Source organism: Lynx canadensis, chromosome D4, assembly GCF_007474595.2.
Source record: "Lynx canadensis isolate LIC74 chromosome D4, mLynCan4.pri.v2, whole genome shotgun sequence".
NCBI classification, from domain to species: Eukaryota; Metazoa; Chordata; class Mammalia; order Carnivora; family Felidae; genus Lynx; species Lynx canadensis.
In genome coordinates, this window is record NC_044315.2 from 85,608,166 (window position 1) to 85,632,933 (window position 24,768).

Sequence of the window (24,768 nt, forward strand, 5' to 3'; positions counted from 1 at the left end):
GTGGTGGTTCTCTTCAAAGATAAACTATCACCTGCCCGGTCCGGTCATAGCAAGTGCCACATTCCATTTTGGTGGCAAGATGGGATCAGATCTTTCCCAAGAAAAGCTGCTGCCGATTATAAATAAGTCACACATTCCAGAATGAAGTCAGACAGAAGTGCTTCCAACTGGCCCAGTGTTCTTATTTGCCTTACTCAGTAGGAAATGGCTGCAAGGACTGGTGGTCTGAGAGTGGCCTGGGCGGGGGCTCCTGTCCTGGGGGTTTGGGAGCTTGTTTTCCAAGTGCGTGACGGGACAGAGGCGTGCTAGGAGGAGTGGGTGTCAGGCCCAGGGATGCCACCTTGCCGAACGCGTAACGCGTGGCTCCTGTGACAAGCTGGCAAGGGAACACTCAGTGTGGTGAGCTTGTAAGTCCCTCACGGTTGAGCTGGGCTTTTGAAACGATCCTGTGTGATCAGCTAGAACTTCACAGGAACCAATTCATAGCTTAGAAACCTTTAAAAAAGTCTTTATTTTGATCTCTGCCTCTGAAAACACACTTGGGAGTACCTTTTAAAATTCCCTGATGGTGCCGGTATAGATTTGAATAAAGTCCCTGCATTGTCATCAGCACCAGCACTGATGTATTTGGAGCAGCACTGGGTTAAGTAAGGCCCCCTGTGTGAGTGTGTGTGTCTGGGGCAGATGTAACGGGGTGTTACAGGGAAGTTACAACACCTGAGGTCCCAGGAGTGGACTGTGTTCGGTAACTGGAGGAATCAGACTTCTGGTTGCATTTACAGTTTACATTCCATCTCGAGTGGAGCTTCTTTCTTTTCTGATCTCTGTGTGTATGTGCATATATATACACCTACATATACCCATGTACGTATATACTATGTGTAGGTACGTCCGTATGTATATGTGCACGTGTGTGTATATGTGTATCTGGAACATGGCAAGTACTCCACAGTTACTGAGTGAAAGAACACATGTACTCAATTGGTTTTGGTGACTGAATGACCCCACACACATACACCCCATAATTCAGTGTGTATTACACACCAGGCCCTTGCCTTGCATGTTCCACAGGCATTATCACACTAATCCTCACACTCATCTTCACCCCCAGTTTATAGATGGGGAAACCAAGGCAGGAGGGGAGGACTACACTGGCTCAAATCACACAGCTGGTCAGCAGTGGGTGGGGATTCAGAGCCAGGCTTCCGTGACTCAAGCCAGTGCTCTTAACCACAATGACACTACACTGAGGAAAATCACTTAGCCTGCTTTCTGGAAGGTGGTTGAGGAAGTACAGAGTGATTTACCGGTAATCACCTGCTCAGGCAGGGTCTGTGCCTAAGACTGAGGGGCGGGACAGACTGCCAATTCCAGAGGCACTTGGGATTAGTGTTTGTTACTTTTCAGAAGTTAAGCACAGATTCTCCTCAGAGGAGAATGTCCCATCAATTCGTGGAACTTTTTGTTTTAATTAAATTTTTATTTTAATCTTTGTTCATATTTTTGAGAGAGAGAGAGAGAGAGAGAGAGAGACAGAGAGAGAGAGAGACAGAGTGCGAACAGGGGAGGAACAGAGAGAAAGGGAGACACAGAATCCGAAGCAGGCTGCAGGCTCTGAGCTGTCAACACAGAGCCCGACAGGGGGCTTGAACCCACGACTGTGAGATCAGGACCCGAGCTGAAGTCAGACGCTTAACCAACTGAGCCACCCAGGGGCCCCATTCATGGCACTTTTAAAGTAGCCATGTCCACCCCACCCACGCCCCTTGAATCGGCGTCTCCGGGGGAGGGGGATTCTGCCAGCTGCTTTGTAAGCTTCATTTTATATAACCCGTCCCACAGTCCTGGGGAGTAGGTCCAGCAGCTCTGTTTTACAGAGACGGGGAGGTCAGGCAGTGGCTAGTGCGGGGCTGGCATCCCAACCAGGCCTGACGTGAGAGCACTTAACCCTACGATGTGTTACTTCAGGTCACCTCAGGCTTCTGGGTACTGTAACCTCGTTTGTAGAACGTCCAGATGACACAGGCCTGTTGGAACCTACAGGTTGGAGTTTCTGCGCTTCCTTTTAACCTCACATTTTCAGTTGTTGACTGGTGGTTTCCCTCACTGGCCTAAAAACACTCCAGTTTCCAGTAAGATTGCAAGGTTTTTCCAGATATAGCCATTTTGGAAAGAGTGAAATAAAGAAGAATTAATAAAAGCATGTTCTCTAAATCCCGGTCCAAGATATTGAGGTTAATGGAAACCACAAAGTCCCTCTTCATGGGTTGAGACGAATAAAACCATTTACGAATGGGCACAGTTTTTGGGTGGTAAGCTTGATTGGTTCCCCAAAGTAGAATTTGATGAAATTAAATAAAATCTAAGAGAAGGTATGTTCAACATTCTGGGATCCCCGCAGTGTTGGGTTTCATGAAACTGGCCACATTTGGGGAGTTTTAACTTGCTCTTTTATGGGAGACGCTTTCTCTACATGCAGGGCCCAGGGTGTTCTTAACGAGGGGCTCTACCAAATAGAACTTTCGGGCATGTCTCCAAAGCCAGTTGGTTACGTCTCACCTCATCAGCTAACAGGCTTTGAATTCCAAGTGTCCCTTACATGAAATAAGCCTTGAGGGCCAGTTTAATACTTTGTGTAAGAATTTCCTGCAGTGACTTCAAGAAAAAAACAAAGGTGAAACCAGGTGATGTTTGAAAGACGTCATAGAACAGACGATTGCCTCAGGCCTCCTGAGGTGTGAAGGCCCGCTTCTCTCTGAAGGAAGAGTGGGCTGAATCTTTTTACCCCACCAGCTACACAGCGGGCTGGAGGCAGTCTGGGGTAGTGATTGAGGGGATGCGTCTGGCATCACATAGATGCAAAACTAGGTTCATCTCCTGGCTCTTCAGTTTCCTAGCTGCGATACCTTGGGGAAGAGGCATGGCCTCTGCTTCCTAATCTGCAAAATGGGAATAAAAATAGTGTGTGCTCAAAGAGTTCTCAAGAGAATTAAACAAGAGTATTTGTATGGAACAGGGCAAAGCAGCGAGCAGTAGCAGCTTTTGTCCCTGCATGGTTCTGTCACTGTCGTGTCCTCGGTTCTGGGTGTGGGGGCCAGTGATTCTGGGGTCAGCCCGACTGCTCAGGTGGTACCCTCTCTCTCTGTCCTCCACAGGGCAGCAGCAGCTCAGACTCTCTGGAGGGCCAGGGCTGCGACTATGCCAGCAAGAGCTACGATGCCGTTGTCTTCGATGTCTTGAAAGTGAGTCCCGAGGAGTTTGCTGTAAGTAATACGACAGCTGTGGGTGTGTGGGCACCAAAACAGTGTGATGGGGGGGGGGACAGCGAAAAGTTTCTCCGGTTGGAAACAAGCCATATGCCCCATAATAGGGACCATGGGATAGAATATTCTTTTTGAAATGCCAAGCAGCATTAAAAAGGATGCCATCAATCTAGAAATTAACCACCTTGGAAGTCATGCGCAGTATATATGGAAAGTAAGTGAAAGGAGCAAGTTATGGCACAATTAATAGAGAACGGTGCCGTTTTTAAAAAGCATGTACAGCACACACACGATTTATATTTGTGTAGGAAGAGGTCTAGATCTGATGTTTACATAGTCCTAAATATCTGGATATAAATAGCCAAACGTTATTTACTGTAGTTTCTGGTTGTAGGGTTCTGGTTAATTGGAATTTAGTTTTTCTTCTTTTTCTTTATTTGTAAATTGTACATTTTTACAGTGACTATTTTCTACAATGGTAGAAAATAATATTTTGTAATAATAAAATTTTTAAAAATTGTTTCTTCTCCAACAAGTGTGTTTGTGCTGCTCTGAGGGGCAGAGTTGGCTCCTTGTTTCACCAGGACTTGGTTTCTTCCTTTTGTACTTTGAGGGTGAACAGTATATTGTCCCTGGGGTGACCTTGGGCCTCATTGCAGGTACTGTCCCAGGGCAACCCTGGAAGTGTCTCCCGCCACGCCCACTCCTCCCTGTCCCCCTTGCCGGACCAGGCTTTGTGCCCTCCAGGGTGCTGTGGGAGCGCACTGGGCCGCATCTCATCATTCTGCCATTGTCGGCCTCCGGGTTTATTTTGTGCCTTGCTGAGCCTGGCACGTGCGTCACCTCCTTCAGTGTAGCCAAGGGATCATATAAAAAACCTGTGTAAAACTTTAGCAGCTGCCTTGTAGGAGAATGAGACCCTGTGTTCCTCCGGAGGCCTCCAGTGCCCCCTGGGGTCTGGCCAAGCCTCCTCTCCTGCCCCCATCTCTGCTCCCCAGCTAGACCTCTGCTCCTTCTTTCTAACCCAGACTCACCTGGCATCTCCCTGCTGCAGGGCCCTGCATGTCCTTTCCTTCCCTCCTACTGGCTCTTCTCTACCTGTCTCTGTCTCTGTCCTTGGACTAAAGTGGCCTCTCTCCATCACTCTCTTTTCCCTTACCCTGCTCCAGCTTCTTCAATTTCTCATTACTACCCAACATTTCACACCATAGAATAACAGTTGTGCTCTGTCTCCTCCACCAGAATAGAAACTCTTTAAGGACAGGAACTTACTGTGACTTGTTCATTGCTCTTTCCAAGGTGCCCAGAAGAGTGCCTAGCTCATAGTAGGTAGTCAGTGAATACATGTTGACTGAAAGAATTCAGTCTTCAGAGTAACCCAATGAAACAGAATTTAATTAGCTCCTGATTTTCTTTCTTTTTTTCTTTTTTTTAATGTTTAAAAAAATTTTATTTTATTTTATTTTTTTAGTTTTGAGACAGAGAGAGACAGAGCATGAGCAGGGGAGGGCCAGAGAGAGAGGGAGACACAGAATTTGAAGCAGGCTCCAGGCTCTGAGCTGTCAGCACAGAGCCCAACGTGGGGCTCAAACTCACGGACTGTGAGATCATGACCTGAGCTGAAGTAGAATGCTTAACCGACTGAACCACCCAGGCGCCCCATTTTTCTTTTTTTTTTTTAATGTTTATTTATTTATTTAGAGAGAGAGAGGGAGGGAGAGAGAAAGCATGAGCAGGGGGAGGGGCAGAGAGAATGGAGACAGAATCCCAAGCAGGCTTCGTGATGTCAGCATGGAGCCTGATGTGGGGCTCGATTCCATGAACCGTGAAATCATGACCTGTTAGCTCCTGATTTCCTAATGAAGAAATGAAGGATCTAAGGGATGATTTTTTTTTTTTTTTTTGCCTGGATCACATAGCCAGGTGTGGGCAGAGCCAGGTCTAAAACCTTCATCTGCTGACTATTCAGCTAATGCTGGACCGTAATAATAAGGGCAACTCCTATTTTTGAACACCTACCATGTCTAGGTTGTAACACTAAGTGTTTTACGTGCATTATCTAATTGACTTCTCACATCAGCCTTATACATTAGGTGTATTTATTATTCCCAGTATACTGATGAGGAAGTCAGTTCTTAAAGAGAAAAGTCACCTCTTCACACAGATGGTAAGTGTCACTGTCTGTCTGGGATTTAAAACTAGGACTGGCATTCTTGACCAGCACTATCCAACAGAAATATAATCTGAACCACATGTGCAATTTTATTTAATTTATTTATATATATGTTTAAAACACTTTAATTCCAGTATAGTTAGCATACAGTGTTATATTAGTTTCAGGTGTACAATATAGTGATCCAACAGTTCAATGTATTACTCAGTACTCCTCATGATAAGTGTCCTTCCCCTATTTCACCCATCCCCCCATCCCCGCCCCCCGGCAAACCGTCTGTTTGTTCTTTATAGTTGAGTCTGTTTTTGCTTTGTCTTTTTTTCCCCTTTATTCGTTTGTTTTGTTTCTTCAATTCCACATATGAATGAAATCTCTGACTGACTTACTTTGTTTAGCATTATACTCTTCAGATCCATCCATATTGTTTCAAATGGCAAGATTTTATTCTTTTTTATGGCTGAATAGTATTCTTTTGTGTATTTATACCACGTGTTCTCTATCCATTCATCTGTTGATGGGCAGTTGGGCTGTTTCTTTAATTTTGGCTATTGTAAATAATGCTTCAGTAAACACAGGGGTGCACATATCCTTTGAAATTAGTTTTCTCATATTCTTTTTTTTTTTAATGTTTATTTTTTGAGAGCGAGAGAGTGGGGGGAGGAGCAGAGAGAGAGAGAGAGAGAAGATCCGAAGCAGGCTGTTCACTGACAGCTCGATGCAGGGCTCAAACTCATAAACTGAGAGCATGACCTGAGCTGAAGTCAGACGCTTAACCAACTGAGCCGCCCAGGTGCCCCAGTGTTTTCATATTCTTTGGGTAAATACTCAGTTGTGTGGTTACTGGATCATAGGGTAGTTCTATTTTTAATTTTTTGAGGAACCTCTGTACTGTTTTCTACAGTGGCTGCAACAGTTTGCATTCCCACCAACAGAGCACAAGGAGTCCTTTTTCTCCGTATCCTTGCCAACATTTGTCGTTTTCTCATGTTTTTGATTTTAGCCATTCTGACTGGTATGAGGTGATACCTCATTGTGGTTTTGATTTGCATTTTCCTGATGATGAGTGATGTTGAACATCTCTTCATATGTCTGTTGGCCATCTGGATGTCTTCTTTGGAGAAGTGCCTGTTCATGTTTCCTGCCCATTTCTTAATTGGATTATTTGGGTTTTTGGTGTTGAGTTGTGTAAGTTCTTTATATGTTTTGGATACTAAACCTTTATTGGCTATATCATTTGCAAATATCTTTCCCCCATTCGATATGTTGTCTTTTAGTTTTATTGATTGTTTTCTTTGCTGTGCAGAAGCATTTTATTTTGTTGGAGTCCCAAAAGTTTATTCTTGCTTTTGTTTTCCTTGCCTCACAAGACATGCCTAGAAAAATGTTGTTATGGCTGATGTCAGATAAATTATTGCCTGTGCTCTCTTCTAGGGTTTTTATGGTTTCAGTTCTCACATTCAGGACTTTAATCCATTTTGAGTTTATTTTTATGTATGTATGGTGTAAGAAAGTTGTCCAGTTTCGTTCTTTTGCATATGGCTGTCCAGTTTTCCCAACATTATTTGTTGAAGGGACCCTAATTTTTTTTTTAATGTTTATTTATTTTTGAGGGAGAGTGAGGCAGGGCTCAAAATCACAAACCATGAGATCATGACCGAAGCTGAAGTGGTATGCTTAACAGACTGAGCCACCTAGGCTCCATGACTGCCTTTTTCCTACTGCATGTTCTTGCCTCTTTTGTCAAAGATTAATTGAGCATATAATTATGGGTTTATTTCTGTGCTTTCTATTGTGTTCTGTTGATCTGTGTATCTGTTTTTGTACCAGTACCACATGGTTTTGATCATTACAGCTTTGTAGTATAACTTGAAATCTGGAATTGTGATACCTCCACCTTTGTTTTCCTGTTTTAAGATTGCCTTGGCTATTTGGGAGTTTTTTTGTGGTTTCATAGAAATTTTAGGATTGTTTGTTCTAGTTCTATAAAAAATGCTGTTGGTATTTTGATAGGGATTGCATTAAATCTGTAGATTGCTCTGGGTAGTATGGACGTTTTAACAATACTTGTTCGGGGCGCCTGGGTGGCTCAGTCGGTTGGGCGGCCGACTTCGGCTCAGGTCATGATCTCGCGGTCCGTGAGTTCGAGCCCCACGTCGGGCTCTGTGCTGACAGCTCAGAGCCTGGAGCCTGTTTCGGATTCTGTGTCTCCCTCTCTCTGACCCTCCCCCATTCATGCTCTGTCTCTCTCTATCTCAAAAATAAATAAACGTTAAAAAAAAAAAAAAAAAAAAAAAACAATACTTGTTCTTCCAATTCATGGGCTAGTGTTGTCTTTAATTTCTTTCATTGGTGTTTTATAGTTTTCAGTGTACAGGTCTTCTACCTCCTTGGTTAAGTTTGTTCATGGGTATTTTATCATTTTTTGGTGCAATTGTAAATGGGATTGTTTCTTAATTTCTCTTTTTGCTGATTTATTATTTGTGTATAGAAATGCAATGGATTTTTGTACATTGATTTTGTATCCTGCAACCTTACTGAATTCATTTCTCAATTTTAGTAGTTTCTTGGTGGAGATTTTAGGGTTTTCTATATCACATATGCAATTTTATTTTTTATTTTTTTTTAATGTTTTATTTATTTATTTATTTATTTATTTTTTGTTGTTGTTTTTCAATATATGAAATTTATTGTCAAATTGGTTTCCATACAACACCCAGTGCTCATCCCAAAAGGTGCCCTCCTCAATACCCATCACCCACCCTCCCCTCCCTCCCACCCCCCATCAACCCTCAGTTTGTTCTCAGTTTTTAAGAGTCTCTTATGCTTTGGCTCTCTCCCACTCTAACCTCTTTTTCTTTTTCTTTTTTTTTTTTTTTCCTTCCCCTCCTCCATGGGTTTCTGTTAAGTTTCTCAGGATCCACATAAGAGTGAAAACATCACATATGCAATTTTAAATTTGCTTGTAGCCACATTAAAGAAAGGAGTTGAAATTATTTTTTTATTTTTAATGTTTATTATTATTTTTAAAGTTTATTTATTTATTTTGAGAGAGAACATGAACAGGGGAGGGGCAGAGAGAGAGGGAGAGAGAGAGAATCCCAAGCAGGCTCTGCACTGCCAGTGCAGAGCCTACACGGGGCTTGAACCTACAAACCGTGAGATCATGACCTGGGCTGAAATCAAGAGTCAAACACTTAACTGACTGAGCCACCTCAGTGCCCCTGAGATTACTTTAAAAATATATTTTACTTTACTTGGTATATCTAAAATAGTATCATTTCAACATGTAAGCAACATGAAATTATCGAGAGAAGTGAAATTAGATTACCATCAATGTTTTTGACCCAAACACTTTTTGCCAAAAGAAAGCAAAATAATGTAATCAAGTAAGTCAAGGAAAAAAAACGTGAGCCAAAGATTTTATATCCAGTAACACTGACTTTCAGGTATTAAGGGCACAGACTATTATGAACATGCAAGAAGATTATTCTTCAGAGAATGTTATTCCTATGAACGCTTTCTGAGGAATTTACCAGAGAACAAGCTTCAGGCCATGAAAATGATTAGAGAAACGTCACTATAAAGACTGATGGAGAGCAGTGAACACTCAGTTACTGTAGAGTTAAGACCGAATGACTAAGGGAAGGAGAAGGTATGGTGTGTAATGGCCGTGTTGCCCATGTAATAGATGCAGTGTTGACTCTTACAGTGTAAACTGTAAAAAATGTGGGAGGATGGAGAGAACATATACAAAACTTTCATAACTTTTCTCAGTAATTACACTGATGGTGGTAGCATTAATATTGTTATTCTAAGACTGTTGTGTGAATAAAGTAGGATAAAGGAAATGAATAATTATGGGATAATGCAATCCTGTATACCCTGTGTCCTTGAGACCAGGATTTTCAATACGGAAGAAAGGAGATAAGAGATGTAATACAGAAGAAGGTAAGTAAGTTAGGGGGAGAAAAGTATCCTGAATTTGAATTGGAAATATCAGTATGAATTCCAGACTGTGGTCGTGAAATACCATTTACCGCTGAAAGAGACCAGGGCTTCCCAGAGAATTGCTTGATTCTAGGTCTAGGACAGGAAATGTTCAAGATGAGCCTGTACATCTTTCCAATACCAGTGAGGAAGCTATCGAGGACCAAGAGGGTCATGTCAAAAGGACTCAGGAGCCACCTAGAGGAAGAAGCTGCCATTGTCCAGTCATGGGATCCTTTGAGCTTCAAAAGAATAATATTTGGAATTGATTGAAACCCATCAAACAATGGGTCATCACTGGATGACAATAGGGAACAAATTTATTACCTTAAAACCTAAGAAATAGAAAGAAAGAATCCAGTATTTGTCTTACCTTTCACTTTTGAACTTTTGAACTGTACTGGGTAACCAAATAGTGGGTAAGGATAATTTCAGTTAATAAGTGGAAAAGGAATGATAGAATTGGAATACAGTATCATCATTTTATAACCCGAGTGAGTTAATAGATCTAAGCATTGAGCATCAATAGCTACTGACACAAAAGGAGAGACATTATGTGCTTCCTGATGAAACAGCACAGCACCACCTCCATTCCTGCCAAAGGGATCAAACCTGTGTCTGCTCAAGTCTCCGGGTGCAGCTGACAATTTGCAGGAAATGCCAAGGACAGAGGAACATGTTGACCTGAACTCTGAGTGTGGGGAACTGTGTAGATCAAATGGCCTGGATTCTCCAGCAGATACATTGTGAGGAAAACAAGGGATGGAGAGAATACTTGTAGATTAAAAGAAACTTGCAAATACACATCAACCTTTTATTTTATTTATATTATTTTTATTATTATTATTTTTTTATGTAATCTCTACCCTCAGCGTGGGGCTTGAACTCACAACCCCGAGATCAAGAGTCGCATGCTCTACCAACTGAGCCAGCCAGGTGCCGCACGTTAAACTTTCAAGAGTGGGCAAGGAGTGCCTGGGTGGCTCAGTCAGTTAAGCATCCAACTTCGCCTCAGGTCATGATCTCACGGTTTGTGAGTTCGAGCCCCACATTGGGCTCTGTGCTGTCAGCATAGAGCCCACTTCGGACTCTCTATCTACCCCCTCTCTCTGTGCCCCTCCCCTGCTTGCGCTTTCTCTCTCTCAAAAACAAATAAACATTAAAAAAAGAAACGGGCAAGATGCCACCATGATGCCCTGGTGCACACACTTGGGTGATCAAATCGTAAAGAAAGTTGAGGTAAGTCAGGACCTCTGTTTCTCATGGCCGGAGGGAGGGCTTGTGATTGGGATGAGGCACAGGGAAGAACTCTGGGGTGACTTTTCTGAATTGTAGTAAACTATATGCAACATAAAATTTATGACTGTAACCATGTCTAAGCGTACAGGTGAGTAGTGTTAAGTACATTCACATTGTCGTGCACCTGATCTCCAGAGCTGTTTCATCCCGCACACCCGAAACGCCATACCCATTAAACAACTCTCCATCCCTCCTACCCTCAACCACCGAGACTATTTTTTGTGTGTCTGGCTTTTGCCACTTAGCATCATGTCCTCAAGGTTTGTCCATATTGTGACATATGTCAGCATTTCCTTGCTTTTTCAGGCTGAATAATACTCCCTAGTGTGTGTATATACCCCATTTTTGGGGTCCGTTCGTGTGTTGATTGAGGTAGCTATTTCTTGACTGAGGTGGTAATTACAAGGTATTCATCTGATAATAAGTCATCAAACCGTGTAATTGCTTGATGCGGTTTATGTGAATGTGTGCTATTTTGTAATAAAAAGGGTTCAAATCATTTAAAAGGTCCTCAGTTTCTCAGCAGGGGTGCTCGACAGCTAGATTTCCATCCTCCTCCTCAGCAGGCTGAAAGCAGAGTAAAGAGCAAAGCTGGAACTTTGTCATCAATAGTTCATGGACATCCTTCTAGGTCAATATGTATAGATTTAATTCTCTATTTTTTTTAAAAAAAATAATGTTTATTTATTTTTGAGAGGGAGAGAAGCAGAGTACAAGTGGGGGAGGGGCAGAGAGAGAGGGAGACACAGAATCAGAAGCAGGCTCCACGTTCTGAGCTGTCAGCACAGAGCCCGATGCAGGGCTCGAACTTGTGAACTGCAAGACCATGACCTGAGCTGAATTCGGAGGCTTAAGTGACTGAGCCACCCATGCACCCCTAATTCTCTGTTTTTAATAGCTGCATGAAACTCCAGAGTCTGAATGTACCATAATTTTTTTTCTCCCAACAAGTCACTTTTTGTGGCCTTTTTTGTTTCTAGCGCTTGTCTTTCTGTAGGTATACGGATTGTTGTGTCAGCCATATGCTCATCTCACTTTTTAGGATAGTATCTAACTGCACTGCCTGATCTTGGATTGTGAAAAAATTGCTGTAAAAACTATTGGGATATTTTAGCAAATTTTGAATGTGGACTGTATGTAATATTAGATAATACTGTTGTAGCAATGATAAGTTTCCCGAGTGTAATAATTTTATCATTATGTGAGAGCATGGTCTTGTTCTTGGGAAAGAACATGTTGAAGGATTTAGGGGTGAAGAGTCATGATATCTGCATTTTATTCTCGAGTGGTTCAGGAGAAAATGGTGTATATATAGTTATATACATAGAGAAAAAGCAAATGAGGCAAGATGTTAATAATTAGTGAAGCTAGGTGAAAGGTTATAGAGTTCATCATACTATTCTTGCAACTTTTTTTTTAGAAGTTTGACTTTTTAGAAAAAGCAAGAGTTAAAGAACTTTTGTAATGGGTTGCTGCCAGATTGCTTTTCAAAAAGAACAGAGCAGTCTGTAAAGTCCTGTCGCTCCTGGTGGCACTGCTGGACAACAAATGGCATCTTCCTGTTTAATTTGCATTTCCTTGACTGTCATTCTAAATTTGCCCCACACATGTTTCTGTGGCTCTAGGAGTACAAGTAGGAATGTATCTGTGGAGCTGATTGCCCTTTTGTTCTGTGAGCCTTCCTGGTCATGAGCTGGTGGAGTGATCTAAATGAGAATTTAAAGGTATCTTCTGTTACAAAATGTGCCACTCATTTGCCAACAACTTCTTTTGTTTGTTTATTTGGGGGTTGAGAGAGCCTTTATACTAAGGTTGTGGCTGGGAAGAGGGGATTTAGTCACCAGTATTAGAGGGAGAAACACTACATTCAGCATATGTAGAAAACAGTTGGGGTTTTTTTGGTTTTTGTTGTGTGTGTGTGTGTGTGTGTGTGTGTGTGTGTGTGTGTTTTTGCTTTCCTTTTTAGCTAAGTAGCTTTCATTTATCCACACAGTAACCCTCTTTCTTTAGGGCCATATTGTGAAGTACTCCAGTAGGTCTCTCCATTCTGAAGGAGTCACCTCAACAGAAATGTTTTGTAATATGTGGAGATTGCCGTTTCCCTAAAAAGCCTGGGTTTTTAGGGAGTCCTTGACTAGGGTGAAGGAGGGGGTTGGAGAAGGAGTTAGGATTAAGGAAGGCATGGGCTCCTGGGTGGCTCAGTAGGTTGAGTGTCTGACTTCGGCTCAGGTCATGATCTCGCAGTTGGTGGGTTTGAACCCTGATAGCTCAGAGCCTGGAGCCTGCTTTGGTTCCTGTGTCGCTCCCCCTCCCCCCGCCCCACCCCTGCTGGTGTTCTGTTACTCTCTCTCAAAAAAAAAAAAAAAAAAAAAAAAAAAAGGATTAAGGAAGGCATTGCCAGGTGGCTAGCTTCATTGGACATCCTGTTGAAGGCTTTATTTCCAAAGATAAGGAGAAGCCGTGGAGAGACTCGTTCATGAGTGTGCACCTCCGTCCAGGCACGTGTGCCTCACTGTGGAGGCTGTCTGCATTCATTCATTTGTCCACTCATTCATTCACTGTGCTTATGTTTCCCAGTCCGTTCCCATGCAATCTAATATTAGCTTCAGGTGCACAGTGTAGTGATTCAGCACTTCCATACCATGCCTGCTCCTCACGACAAGTGCTGCTTGTGGACCCGAGGGCCCTATTGCCGGGCGTTTTTACAGAGGCCGCACCACATCCCCGGAAACGCTCCTTCTCTCCACGAAGCCCGGGCCTCTCCCCTGAGGGAGGGGCAAGGTCTTCTGAGGCTGAGAGCCACTGTGAAGGGGGACAGGACTGGCCGCCCTCAAGGCTCCATCCCTACCCACACCCTCCCTTTCTGGTAAAACTGCCTGGGTTGGAGCCCCCACACTTCCTGGGAAGGACGGCTGGTCAGCACCCTTTCCGTGCGTGTATGGCTTTGTACTAAAATGACACATTTGTAATCTGAAGATTTTACCTGTGTACGGACATATTCTTGTTCTGGACTCGGCTTCTTTTTTGGTCAGAATTGTGAGGATAAAAATGCACGAGAGACTTCGGAAAACCCTCAGATTGTGTGTTTGGGACCAGCCAGTCTGTTTTAAGTTTGGTGACCTCTGTTGTTGTTTGTTTTGAATAAAAGACCTGAATACACTTTCTGACGTAGGGTCTGAGCAGGGATCACAATATTTGAAACTTCCAAAACCGTGTGAGACGTAAAGCCACTATTTTCATAAATCATTTAGAAATTCGGTAGCAAGCCCTAGAAGTGATGGCAGGATGGAGAGGAAGTTTTCTTATTTTCTCATTAGTGGACTTTTGGTTCTCTTCCTAAATGACATAGCAAACATCCTGCTGGTTCTCCCGGGTAGGGAGTTAACTTGAGCCACAGGACGGATTTCCAAGGCCCTTTGAGCTTTCAGCATGAATCTCCTGTTTCCATAAGGCCGTTCTGTTCCCCAGGATGACAGAATTAATCCAAATGTGAGGGGACTTGGCTAGCAGTCTCCACAGGTCTGGCAGGAGGATCGCCAGTCTGTTTGCACTGCCCGGGACATAGCTCTGGGCCAGACACGCAGACCTTTAGGCCTCCAGGCCTCAGTCGTCCCTTGACACCCAGGTTACAAGGGCCAGACGCACCTTGTGTGGACGTCCAGTGCCCCCTTACTGCTGGTGGGTAGACCCAGAGGTGGAAGGACTCGATTCCCAAGTGCTTCTTCATTCCCAGCGCCTTTGCTGTCCCTCTCCTGAGCTTCTGTTAGTGGCAGCACTAGCCCCTTGGAGGGGACAGAGAGGCTCTCCACGGAGGCCACCTGCTGACTTCCCTCTCCCGCTCAGCCCTGAGGATGGTACGCTTTGGCCTGCATCCTGTGCTTCTCAGGAACCCAGTGCTTTTGGACCACCTTTAAATTATGCCGAGAGGCAACCACAGTTCTGCCCCTTAGCCCCGGATTGTGGTTACACCTGACATACTGCGTTGTTGTCATTTTTCTCATGTATTTTGGACATGAGGCTTTTTTTCATGACAGTATTTGTTGACCCAATGTAACAGCCTCCTTTAAGTGTTCTCTAGAGCAACTTTGATACATGAATATTCAAATGCATCAATAGTCCCTTATTTCTTAGCTCATGTATTGGTCAGGAGCCATAAGTTCACATCCAATACATGAGCCCATCTGTGTGACTTCGCATACATATGATACGTAAGTACAAATGTATGAACACACACGTGGGTACAGTTTACCCTTGAACACACAGGTTTGAACTGTGTGCATCCACTTATATAAAGATGTTTTTAAATAAATACGGTACTGTAAATGTATTTTCTCTTCCTTATGATTTCCTTAATAACATTTGCTTTTCTCTAGCTTACCTTACTGTAAGAATACAGCATATAATTCATACAATGTGTTAACCAGCCGTTGATGTTATCAGCAAGGCTTCTGGTCCACAGTAGGCTATCAGTAGTTAAGTTTTTGGAGAGTCAAAAGTTATATGCAGATTTTCAACTGTGGAAGGTTGGCATCCGTAACCCCTGTGTTGTTCATGGGTCTGTGGTATATATAATCTTTGTGAAAATTCAAAATAGGAGGTGCAGAATGCCTGGCACCTGACAGACATTCTCGGTCTCTGTGTATGTGTTTCTCTCTCTACACCATACATAGATGCGCTCTCTCTACTTGCATGTATGTATGTATGTGTATACACACACGTGCATATCCGTATCTAGAGAGAGCACCTGTCATATGCCAGACATTCTGCACTTCTTGTCTTACATATTCCCAAGGATCCTATAAGATAGGGATTATTGTCATCATTTCCTAGATATGGCGCCTGAGATTGGGAGAGAGGTTAAGTCATGCGTCAAAGAGAATATTGCCGTCAAGCAGTGTTACCCAGACATACACCCAAGTCCTGCTGGTTCCAGAGCCCAAGTTCGTTCCCCTGCATCACGTCCTCCTCTTTGACCTGTGTGCCAGGGGCAGGGTATCTTCTTGCATTAGGAGGCAGCCAAATGCCCTTGGCTCTCCTGCCCTGGCCTGTCACAGAGGTGTCTGTTAACTGATGTCTGGCATCCCAGGTGACATGTGGAGATGGGCAGGTCATGTGAAGTCAGCTCAGTCTCTGCCTTGGCCTGGAAAGATCAGCAAGGATGCTTTCTCTTATTGCTGCCCGATGAGCAGCTAACGATGGGACCAGCCTTTTATTATTTTATTTTATTTTATTTTATTTTATTTTAATTTAATTTTATTTCATTTTATTTTTAAGTTTATTTATCTATTTTGAGAGAGAGAGAGAGACAGAGAGAGAAAATCCCAAGCAGGCTCCACACTATCAGCATAGAGCCTGACGTGGGGCTTTAACCCCTGAACCAAGAGATCATGACCAGAGCTGAAATCAAGAGTCAGACGCTCTACTCACTGAACCACCCATGCGCCCCTAGAACAGCCTTTTAATTATATGTGTTTTCTGTATTTACAGCATTAATGCTTCTCAAGCTAGCTGTGGTAAAGGGCCATTTTTTTTTTCATCTCCTATCTGTTGAGGACTGATACTTTAAAAAAATACAATAAAAATGTGGCAATTTGCTATAAAAGTTCCCAAATGCTTGCTCTCAAATTCTGAAGTTCTCTCGTTGTGGGCTGGTGGAATAAATAGTTTGCGGTCCAGCATGGTCCTCGGATGCATCTTGAGCAGCACTCTACTGTATAATTTAGAGGAGGCTGAGACTTCAGAAGAAATGTACAATTTCTATAAGCCACAGTTTTTTAAAAAAATTTAAATTTAGAGTAATAGATAGTGTCTCTTTAGCATTCTAATTTTTAATATTGTGTCTACAACTTTTTTAAATGCCAAAAGTAATTCATGCTTGAAACAACAACTCACAAAGTGCAAAAATATCCAAACTGAAAATGTTCCCCTTCGTCTCAGTTCCACCCTCCAAATGACTGTTATCAATTCTTAAATTGGGAGTTTGTCTCACATTAAAGAAAGAAGGATGTGGGGACAAGATTTACGAAGGGGGAAGGATAGGAGAGGCATTTTAGAAATTTTTTATTCTGTTCTTTCTTAATTTGTGTCTCATGGGAGAATGTGTTCTTACCCTATATAGATTTAAAGTAACATGACAACTGTCTTTGGTTTACGGTTTATTCTAATACTGATTCTCTTTTGTTACAGAGCCAGATCACGTTAATGGACATACCTGTGTTTAAAGCCATCCAGCCGGAGGTCTGTACTCTGTCCTTTAAATTGCTCTAAACACTGTGGCTGGGAAGAGGGGAGTTAGTCAGGTTTCTTTCTTGAAGTCTCTATAAATGCATTACTCACTTAAGCCCCTGTTAGAGCATCCAAGAGCTTCTCACTCTTGATGGTGCTCGTTCTGTGAGCCAGCTGTTTGAATTCTGTGGAGAATTTCACTGAGTTGGGCCCACTCGGGTGAGGCTGGGGGCACTCGGTGCCCACGGCCTCCATAACCGAGCCAGGCCTTCCCACACTGATTCCTTTTCCCCTCCCTCCTCCTGTGAGGGAACGTTTTTTCTAGAGAGCTTTCTTTTTGTTGATCCCAAATTCTGGTGGTTGCCTTGTTTCTGATTTCAAAACCAGTTGCCACGGCAAAACACGTACATATGTACATTAAAAGCATATGTACATTTTTAGAAACAGCGTATTCAATAAAGAGAAAAAAGTTGGTCTTGGTCTTTAAAAATATCCTGGAAATGTTTAGTAGTTGATAACAAGGCTTTATAGTTGTTTTAGTCAGCGGTCTTTTTTTGTTGGCAAGTGATAGGCATCCATTTCAAAGTAGCTGAATAGGCAGAAGAGGAGTTTAATACGAGGACAAAAGGGCACTTGGTGGAATCCACAGGCATGGAGTTCAGGCAGCTAGAGTGCCAACCAAGACTCAAGCCGTCTCTGCCTCTTGCCTCTGCTGTTTCCTCTTTTTTGCTCTCCCGCCTTCTTTCCTGTCTGCTCACGTGGTCCAAGCTGGCCTCCCCGAAGGGCTCACATTTATGTGATCCTCCTTTAATCCACCTTCCAGACTGAGATGAGTAGCTCTCAACCCAGCCCGGCTGAGCCACATATCTAGTGCTGGTTCATAATCTACGCCAGGGGTATGTGACCAAATAGGCAGGCACAGCTGAGGGGACCCAGCCTGGTGAATGGGGTGCACATTTTAGAGAAGAGGGGTGTAGATGGGGAGATAGGTCAGAAAGTGTCTGCTGCAACCATGGTGTGAATTCCAGAACTATCTTGACATACAACCCTTCTTCTTATAGTATGGTAGCTGTCAAGTCTTTGAGAAAAGCAGCATATTTTAATACAAAGCCAGACAAAGGATTTAGGCCTTCTGAGAGCTGGCATCTGACCTACTGCAAATTAGGAGGAAACTAGTACCACTAGCTGCTCTCAGCATCTATGTGAGGACGTGGCAATGATTTGAATTAGTGTGTGTGTGTGTGTGTGTGTGTGCGCGCACGCGCGCACGCGTGCATGTGCACCTGTGTGTGTGTGTGTGCACTATGTTTATCAGGTTTGGGGAGCAGAACTATGTTTGCTTGTTTGAATTGGCTGACTTCCAATCTTTTACTGTTTTCTTCTAACATGGAATTATCCCCATTCTTTTTAAATAAAAAAAAAAACAAAAAACAAAAAACCAGTCTACCTTTTGGAGACTTCTGGAGGAGTATTTGTATGATGGTTGCCTTAGTTCTCAGCTTGAAGCTGTTTGTGATCATGTTGTCTGCTTGGCTTTGATCTGGAGCAGTTTAAACATTACAGTCTTTATTCTTTGTCCTGAGCTTCTGGGAGAGGAGCCCAGCTTGCCGTGAGCCCTGAATCCTGAACCTACCTGTGCCCAGGGCTGGGGCGGCTGCTCAGGCTTGATTGTTGGAGGGAAAATGGTGGGAAGTTCTTTAGAGACACAATTAGGGGCAGACCAAGACTTTTCCCCGGGGCACTGAGGTTTGGAAGGTGCCTCGTCCAAGACATATCTTGATTCACATTGTGATAAGACATAAAGGTGGTGATGTTTAGCTTTCAAGATTTTAGCTTGGAGCGGTGGTTGTCTATCATGGCTGCACATCAGAATCACGTGGGCAGCCTCTGGAACATGGGGTGCCCAGATTCTACTCTCGGCCATTGGATCTGGATCTCTGGGTCAGAGCCTGGAGCCCAATCAGCCCTGTTTTGTGGAGGGTTACCAGGTACTTCTGATAAAGAGTGAGGATTAAGAACTAATTACTTTGAGATATATGGAGAAACCCCAAACTTGAATGTCTTTGATCTATGTTAGCTAAAAATGGGAGAGTTTGTTGCTCATACTCATTGTCAAAACTGTGGTTAAAAGGAGGACCCTGGGAGCCGTCCCAGCTGTTTTGCTGCTATTGTTGTTAGTAGACTGAAAACTGGAATTTTTCTTCTTGATGATGACTGCCACATTGTGGCTGGACCACCCCAGAGTTGGAAGGACAAGAATGAAGGACAGTTAGCAGTTTGACAAGGCTTCCGAGGAAGCAGAGGCCAGCATCTGAGAGCAAGATGGGCACTCTGAGTGATCTGCCCTCCCAGAAGATGAGGAAGCCTTTGGCCTGGTGCCTCTCAGACCTGCTTATGCCTCAGAATCAGTTGGGGAGCTCTGTTAAAAAAAAAATACAGATACCTAGGTCCATCCTTAGAGATTCTGATTCCATAGGGTTAGAGTGGGGTTGAGGATCTGTGTTTCAGTGAATTGTAGTCACTATTCTATTTGATAGGTGAATTGTCCTTTCCTTAACCAATGGGAGCCCTTCGTGCAGCTCCTGTATCCTTTTAACATGATCCCCTTGGTTTTGATAGCTTCCTGGCACTTTGGTGCAATGAGCTATGTCAGTGTTATGTTGTACATTTCCTGCTGAAGACCTGGAATCAGGTGTCCCTCAGGGCGCTGGTTTCTTTTACTGGTGAATAATACTCAGAAACCACAGTGTGGGTGAAAGGATGCTTATGAGAGGAGGTTGCAGTTGCTTTTAGGCCCTTTTGGTGGACAGGGTTAGGAAATATTTATTTTTGAAAGGAAAAGTCACGAGTTCATAATTAGGGTAGGTGGTGTTCTTTCTCCACAGCTCTTCCTTCCCTCCTCACCCTTGGCATGACTTCCCTGTGGGTGGTGTGTGTTTCTCATCCCATTGACTTTGGGCTTGGCCCTGTGCCTTGGGCACAAGTGACAGCATGCACGTGGCGAGTGAGAGGCATGGCCAGCCCTCTTGGAACTTCCACTCTCCGTGATGTACGGGTAGCTGTTGCTCGTTCAGCCTGAGTCCAAAAATGAGGATGTCATGGATGACCCGACCTAACCCAAAGCCTGCACTCCAGCCTAACCTGGCCCTGCCCCAGTGAGCCCAGTGGAGGTTGGCTGACCCGCAGCCATTCTGCCGACCTCGGAGTGTGAAATTAATATTGCTGGTGTAAGCCTCTGAGATTTGAGGGTCATTTGTAGGCATGTGACCAATATAATGTTGGTCTTTCCAGTTCACATCTAACATTACAGTGTTTCGAGCTTAATTCCCTTGATTTTCATGGGATTTTTTAAAATATAATTTATTGTCAGTTGGCTAACATACAGTGTATACGGTAGGCTCTTGGTTTTGGGGGTAGATTCCCGTGATTCATCACTTACATATAACACCCAGTGCTCATCCCAATAAGTGCCCTGCTCAGTGCCCATTACCCATCTCCCCCCCTCCCCCTGTCAACCCTCAGTTTGTTCTCTGTATTTAAGAGTCTCTTATGGATTGCCTCCCTCCCTCCCTGTTTGTAACTATTTTTTTTCCCCTGCCCTTCCCCCATGATTTCTTTTACACTGACAGTTTGGGTTCCTAACAACATTAAATGATTACGTTTTTGTATTATCCCATCATATATATACACACAATAATTTTAAAAGGATAATATTGGTGTTACTATTACCCAGCAGACTCTTGATTGCAGTTTAACATTTCTTTGCAGTTCTCTTTGTCTTCGGCACCTTTTCTTCTTGTCTTCCCTTCCTTGTACCACTTCTACACCCAAGTGGGGCCCGTTCCTTGACTCCTCCAAAAGGCTTTGGGAAGCACCAGGGCAGAAGGAGGAGGGTTATGCTCACTTGGTTCTGGAGTCTGCCTCCTGAGAGACCCTGTTGGATCCCAGTGCCTGGAACACAGTAGATACTCAATAACTGTTTGCTGAATGAGTGGAGAATGAATGAATGAGAAAAGTAGGGAGCAGAATGTTATCTGGCTGTGTCTGGCACATTGCCAAGGCAGGCACGTACCAATTAAGGGAACATTATGACCAGGGTGCCTGTTTTGTGGTGGAACCACTTCCCCCCAAACAAGGGTTTTGCCTGGTGAGCTCAGCCTTTGAAGATTCAAATTTCCAAATGCTGTTGATAACTAAGGGTAAAACTGTGGCTTCTGCCTGTTTCTGCAAAGGAGACCACAAGAGCATCGGCCCAGGGCTTGGAGGAAGCTTGGCAGACGGTGAGTTAAGGATTGGCAGAGAGCAAGGAAAATGGAAGTTAGCGAGTATGGAGCCATAACTGCCCTGTTCCCTGGTGACTCTATCAAGTGGCCAATTTTATCAAACACTGGCGAGTGAATGCAGATAGAACTTTGCAGCATAATGGCTCACAGCTGGGTTTAACCTCTATGCTGTGGCCCAGAGCCCCATCACCCCCGTGGTGGATTGGGTCGCAGGGGATAGGTGGATTCCCAGCTGGCGGGGCTTGGACTGAAGGCTGCATTGTGAAGAAGGTCTTTCTGAGGCGTCCTGGCGGCGGTAGTCTTGTGTGGTACATTTTCGGGGTGGCATTTTGTCCCCACCAGTACTCCCTCCAAATATCGCGGTCATTGTGCCCAACTCCCAGCCTAGGAAAGTGAAGGCCCAGCAGTTTCTCAGAGGCCAGTGGAGCTGTCAGAACTGGTTTTGTCATTGGTTCCGATGTGAAGTGCATCAAGGGGAAGCGACTGTTCTTAGAATGTGCTGGAAATGGGCACGACCTGTGCGTCATTCAGCCTAGGGGTCTTTCCACACTGGGCCACTGGGTCCACTCACCTGCACGGTGCTTGAGAGCAGGGACTCATCCGACAAAGCCGGGCTTGAGTCCTGGCCTCACCCTGAGGAGCTCAGACTTTGGACAAGTTACTCATTCTCTTTATGCTTGTTTTCTCACATGTAAAATGGGGGAAATCACACTTTTTACCTTACAGTGGGTGAGTGAGAACTTAGTACAGTGCCCGCACGCAATAAGTTCCCAATGACTTGTCGCCGTTTCCTCTCACTGGTGAGCAGTTGGAACAGGCTGCGTGTGTCACTGATGTGAGGTTGTGCCAGCAGAACATTCGGCGACGCCCATGTGGGAGCGCCTGGCTCCAAGGAGGTGATGCTTTGAATAGTGGAGTGGGTCAAAACACTGTTCTGGAGTCCTTGAGGTCCGCGTTCACATCCTGGTCCCCAGGTGGCAGGGAGGCTGAGGTCTAGATGACTTACACCCTGGTGCCTGAAGGCCCTGGAGACATCAGTGGGGAGAGTCACTCTGCCTTGGAGTTGGCACATTGGCCCTGAGCCTTGATGGCTGAAGGGGTGGTTTGGGCAATGGGATGGGAGTTGGGAAGGGCATTTCAGGCAGAGTGGATAACGCATTGAAAAGGCAAATCATATATTTAGTGAAATTTAACACTACATTTGGTGCCGGATGGCTGGGGAGGAGAAAAGGCAGGCCTGCTATTCTCTCGGTTCTGTGCTCCTCAAGGGCACCATTGCCAGGGATGTCGGCACAACAGGCGCTTACCAGAAGGCAGCGTGTCATTCTCTTGCAGCTGGGGGCATGCAGGGTCATGGGTGTCCGGCAGGCCTGAGTATGAAGGAAACGAGCCTTAGTGGGTGCCTGAGTTTTTCCCAGTCTTTTTGCTGCCCCTGTGGACATTGCTCTGTCCCCGCTGCCAGAGTCCCCAGTAGTCTGACTGACCTTCGCCCATTTACTGACTTTCATTCATTCGTTCATTTATCAGTGTGCTGTGCTACATGCTGGAGAGACAAAGATGGAGGGGACACGGGCATAATCCAGTGAGAAGAAGGGACAGATACTTGAACATACAATAGACAAGTATTGTCAGGATGTAGAGGCATCGAGAAGAATGTGGGGTAGGGATGGGCGGGAGGCAGAGCTCTATGTTGTTCGGCTTGGGGATTCATGGAGGGATTTCACAAAGGGAGTAACATGGACAGGTGTGTATTTTAGGAAGTTCATTCTCACTGCCTGAGACAAAACCGACTGGAGTCAGGAGACTGGTCAGGAGCTTTGCAAGAGTGTGTCTGAGGCCGGGGTGGTAGCACTAGAGAGGAGAGGGCCTGGTATTAGGCCAGTTATGAAGCTACTGTGAGGCCAAAGACGAGAAGAAACAGGCAAGAGAGGAGTGGACTGTGCGTTCGGGGAGTGGAAGGAAGAGCAGAGGGCAGAGAGGGAGGAAGAGAGCCTGGAAGCCAAGTGTTTAGCCTGGGAGAGGGAGGCTGGAAGGGCTGGAGAGGGATGTGCCTGGAAGACTCAAGGAGGGCTGGGGAACCAGAGGTCAAGCAGGGGGCAAAGCACAGATTTGGTTTGGAGTTGGGGAATGAGCTGGAGGCCAGGAGGTCACAGAGGGAGAGTGATGGCAGAGTGCGGGGTCTGCGAGGTGGGGTCGCTCTGGAGACTACTTGATGGGATGTGGCTGTGCCTTCAGGGGGCTGCCGTGGGGGCGGCGGTGAAGGTCTCTCCCGGAGAAGGGGGGTATGGTATGACCCGGGGGTGAGAAGGTACACCACCCAGTGTAGTGACGTCTCTGGAGACGAAGGCAGGAGAGGGTAGGAGGAGACTGTGGGCCAGAGCCAAAGGCCAGGGCACTGACAGCAATGTGGAAGGGAGTTGGAGGTGCCAGGGGTAGCCTGGACTTCCCCCAGAGGACGGCTGTGGGCCTAGACTGGGAGCCGCATGAGGTAAGGGACCAGTGTGTCACCAGCACCTGCCACTAGGCTTCAGGGCCAGGGCCTGGCACAGGCCAGGAGCTCAGGGGTAGCGGAAGGCAAGCAAGGGCTGGTCTGGATGGGCTTGGGATCCTGGCTGTGCTCACTGGGGCCCTGGGGGGAAGCTGGGGCTTAGAGAGAAAGGCAAATGGGTTAGAATGAGGAAGAGAGCAACATTAATGGATATTCGGGGACAAGAGGCTTTATCCAGAGAGAGCTTGCATCCCTGTGGGGCACTTACTCTAGAGAAGTTTCGCTTCACCCTTCCTGCCTCAGGGCTCGTGGCTTCTGAGCACCTTGACCTGCATCTGCTGGTCTGTGGAAGGGCTGATCAGCAGGAATGGGAGACTCCCTGCTGAAGCACACCATTTCCTCTGGGCCACATGACACGTTGCAGTGCAGGAAAACACTGCCTGTGGGTTCAGGAACCTGACCCTCTGGCCTTTTGTCTGGATGCCGGGTTGCCTGCTCTGAAGAAGCGGGCATTCCAGAAAGCCGAGGTCAGTGTTGGATGTCAGACAAACCCTGTGTGTCTTTGCTGCTCCTTGGAGTCACAGCATTTGGCCCTAGGAGAAGGGAAGCACGTCGCCAGCAGGCAGTTATTTGTAAAGAGGAGATCAGTTTCGATGACATCATTAAAACCCCTCTCTCAGGTCACATGCTGGGCAGTTTTCTCAGACCATTTATTTCCCTCCACTGTCCCAGCCTAGCCTGAGTCTCTGCCACCTTTCCTTCGGTCACATCTCTCCATATTTAATCCTGCCTCCCAACCTCCGTTCTGTATCCAGAGACATCTTTCTAAAGCCACAGTCTGACCCTTTCATGCCTAGAACCCTCTGAGAGGCTCCCCACTGCTCCTTGGATGCACACCTCCTTCACCCTTGCTGGTCAGGCTGCGTGAGGGGCCAGCAGCAGACCTCCCGGCCTCAGCAAGCCCGAGCCCGCTGCGCTGTGCTGCCCACAGCCCCCCTGGTCCCCCCCCCCCCCCCCCGCCACTCCCGGTCCCAGAGATGGAATGAGCAG

The 24,768-nt window shown here is 45.2% G+C and overlaps 1 protein-coding gene across 6 annotated transcripts in view; it reads left to right on the plus strand.

The window, feature by feature from the left end:
• RALGPS1 (Ral GEF with PH domain and SH3 binding motif 1) overlaps positions 1-24,768 on the plus strand; it is a 275,362-nt gene that overhangs the window by 46,302 nt on the left and 204,292 nt on the right. For 5 of the 6 annotated variants that reach the window (XM_030293121.1, XM_030293123.1, XM_030293126.1 and 2 more), the window contains exons 4-5: positions 3,156-3,263; positions 16,909-16,959. In XM_030293121.1, coding sequence (XP_030148981.1) covers positions 3,156-3,263; positions 16,909-16,959 — 159 coding nt within the window. The remainder of the gene's footprint in view (positions 1-3,155; positions 3,264-16,908; positions 16,960-24,768) is intronic. The other variant, XM_030293125.1, reaches the window with a different exon arrangement.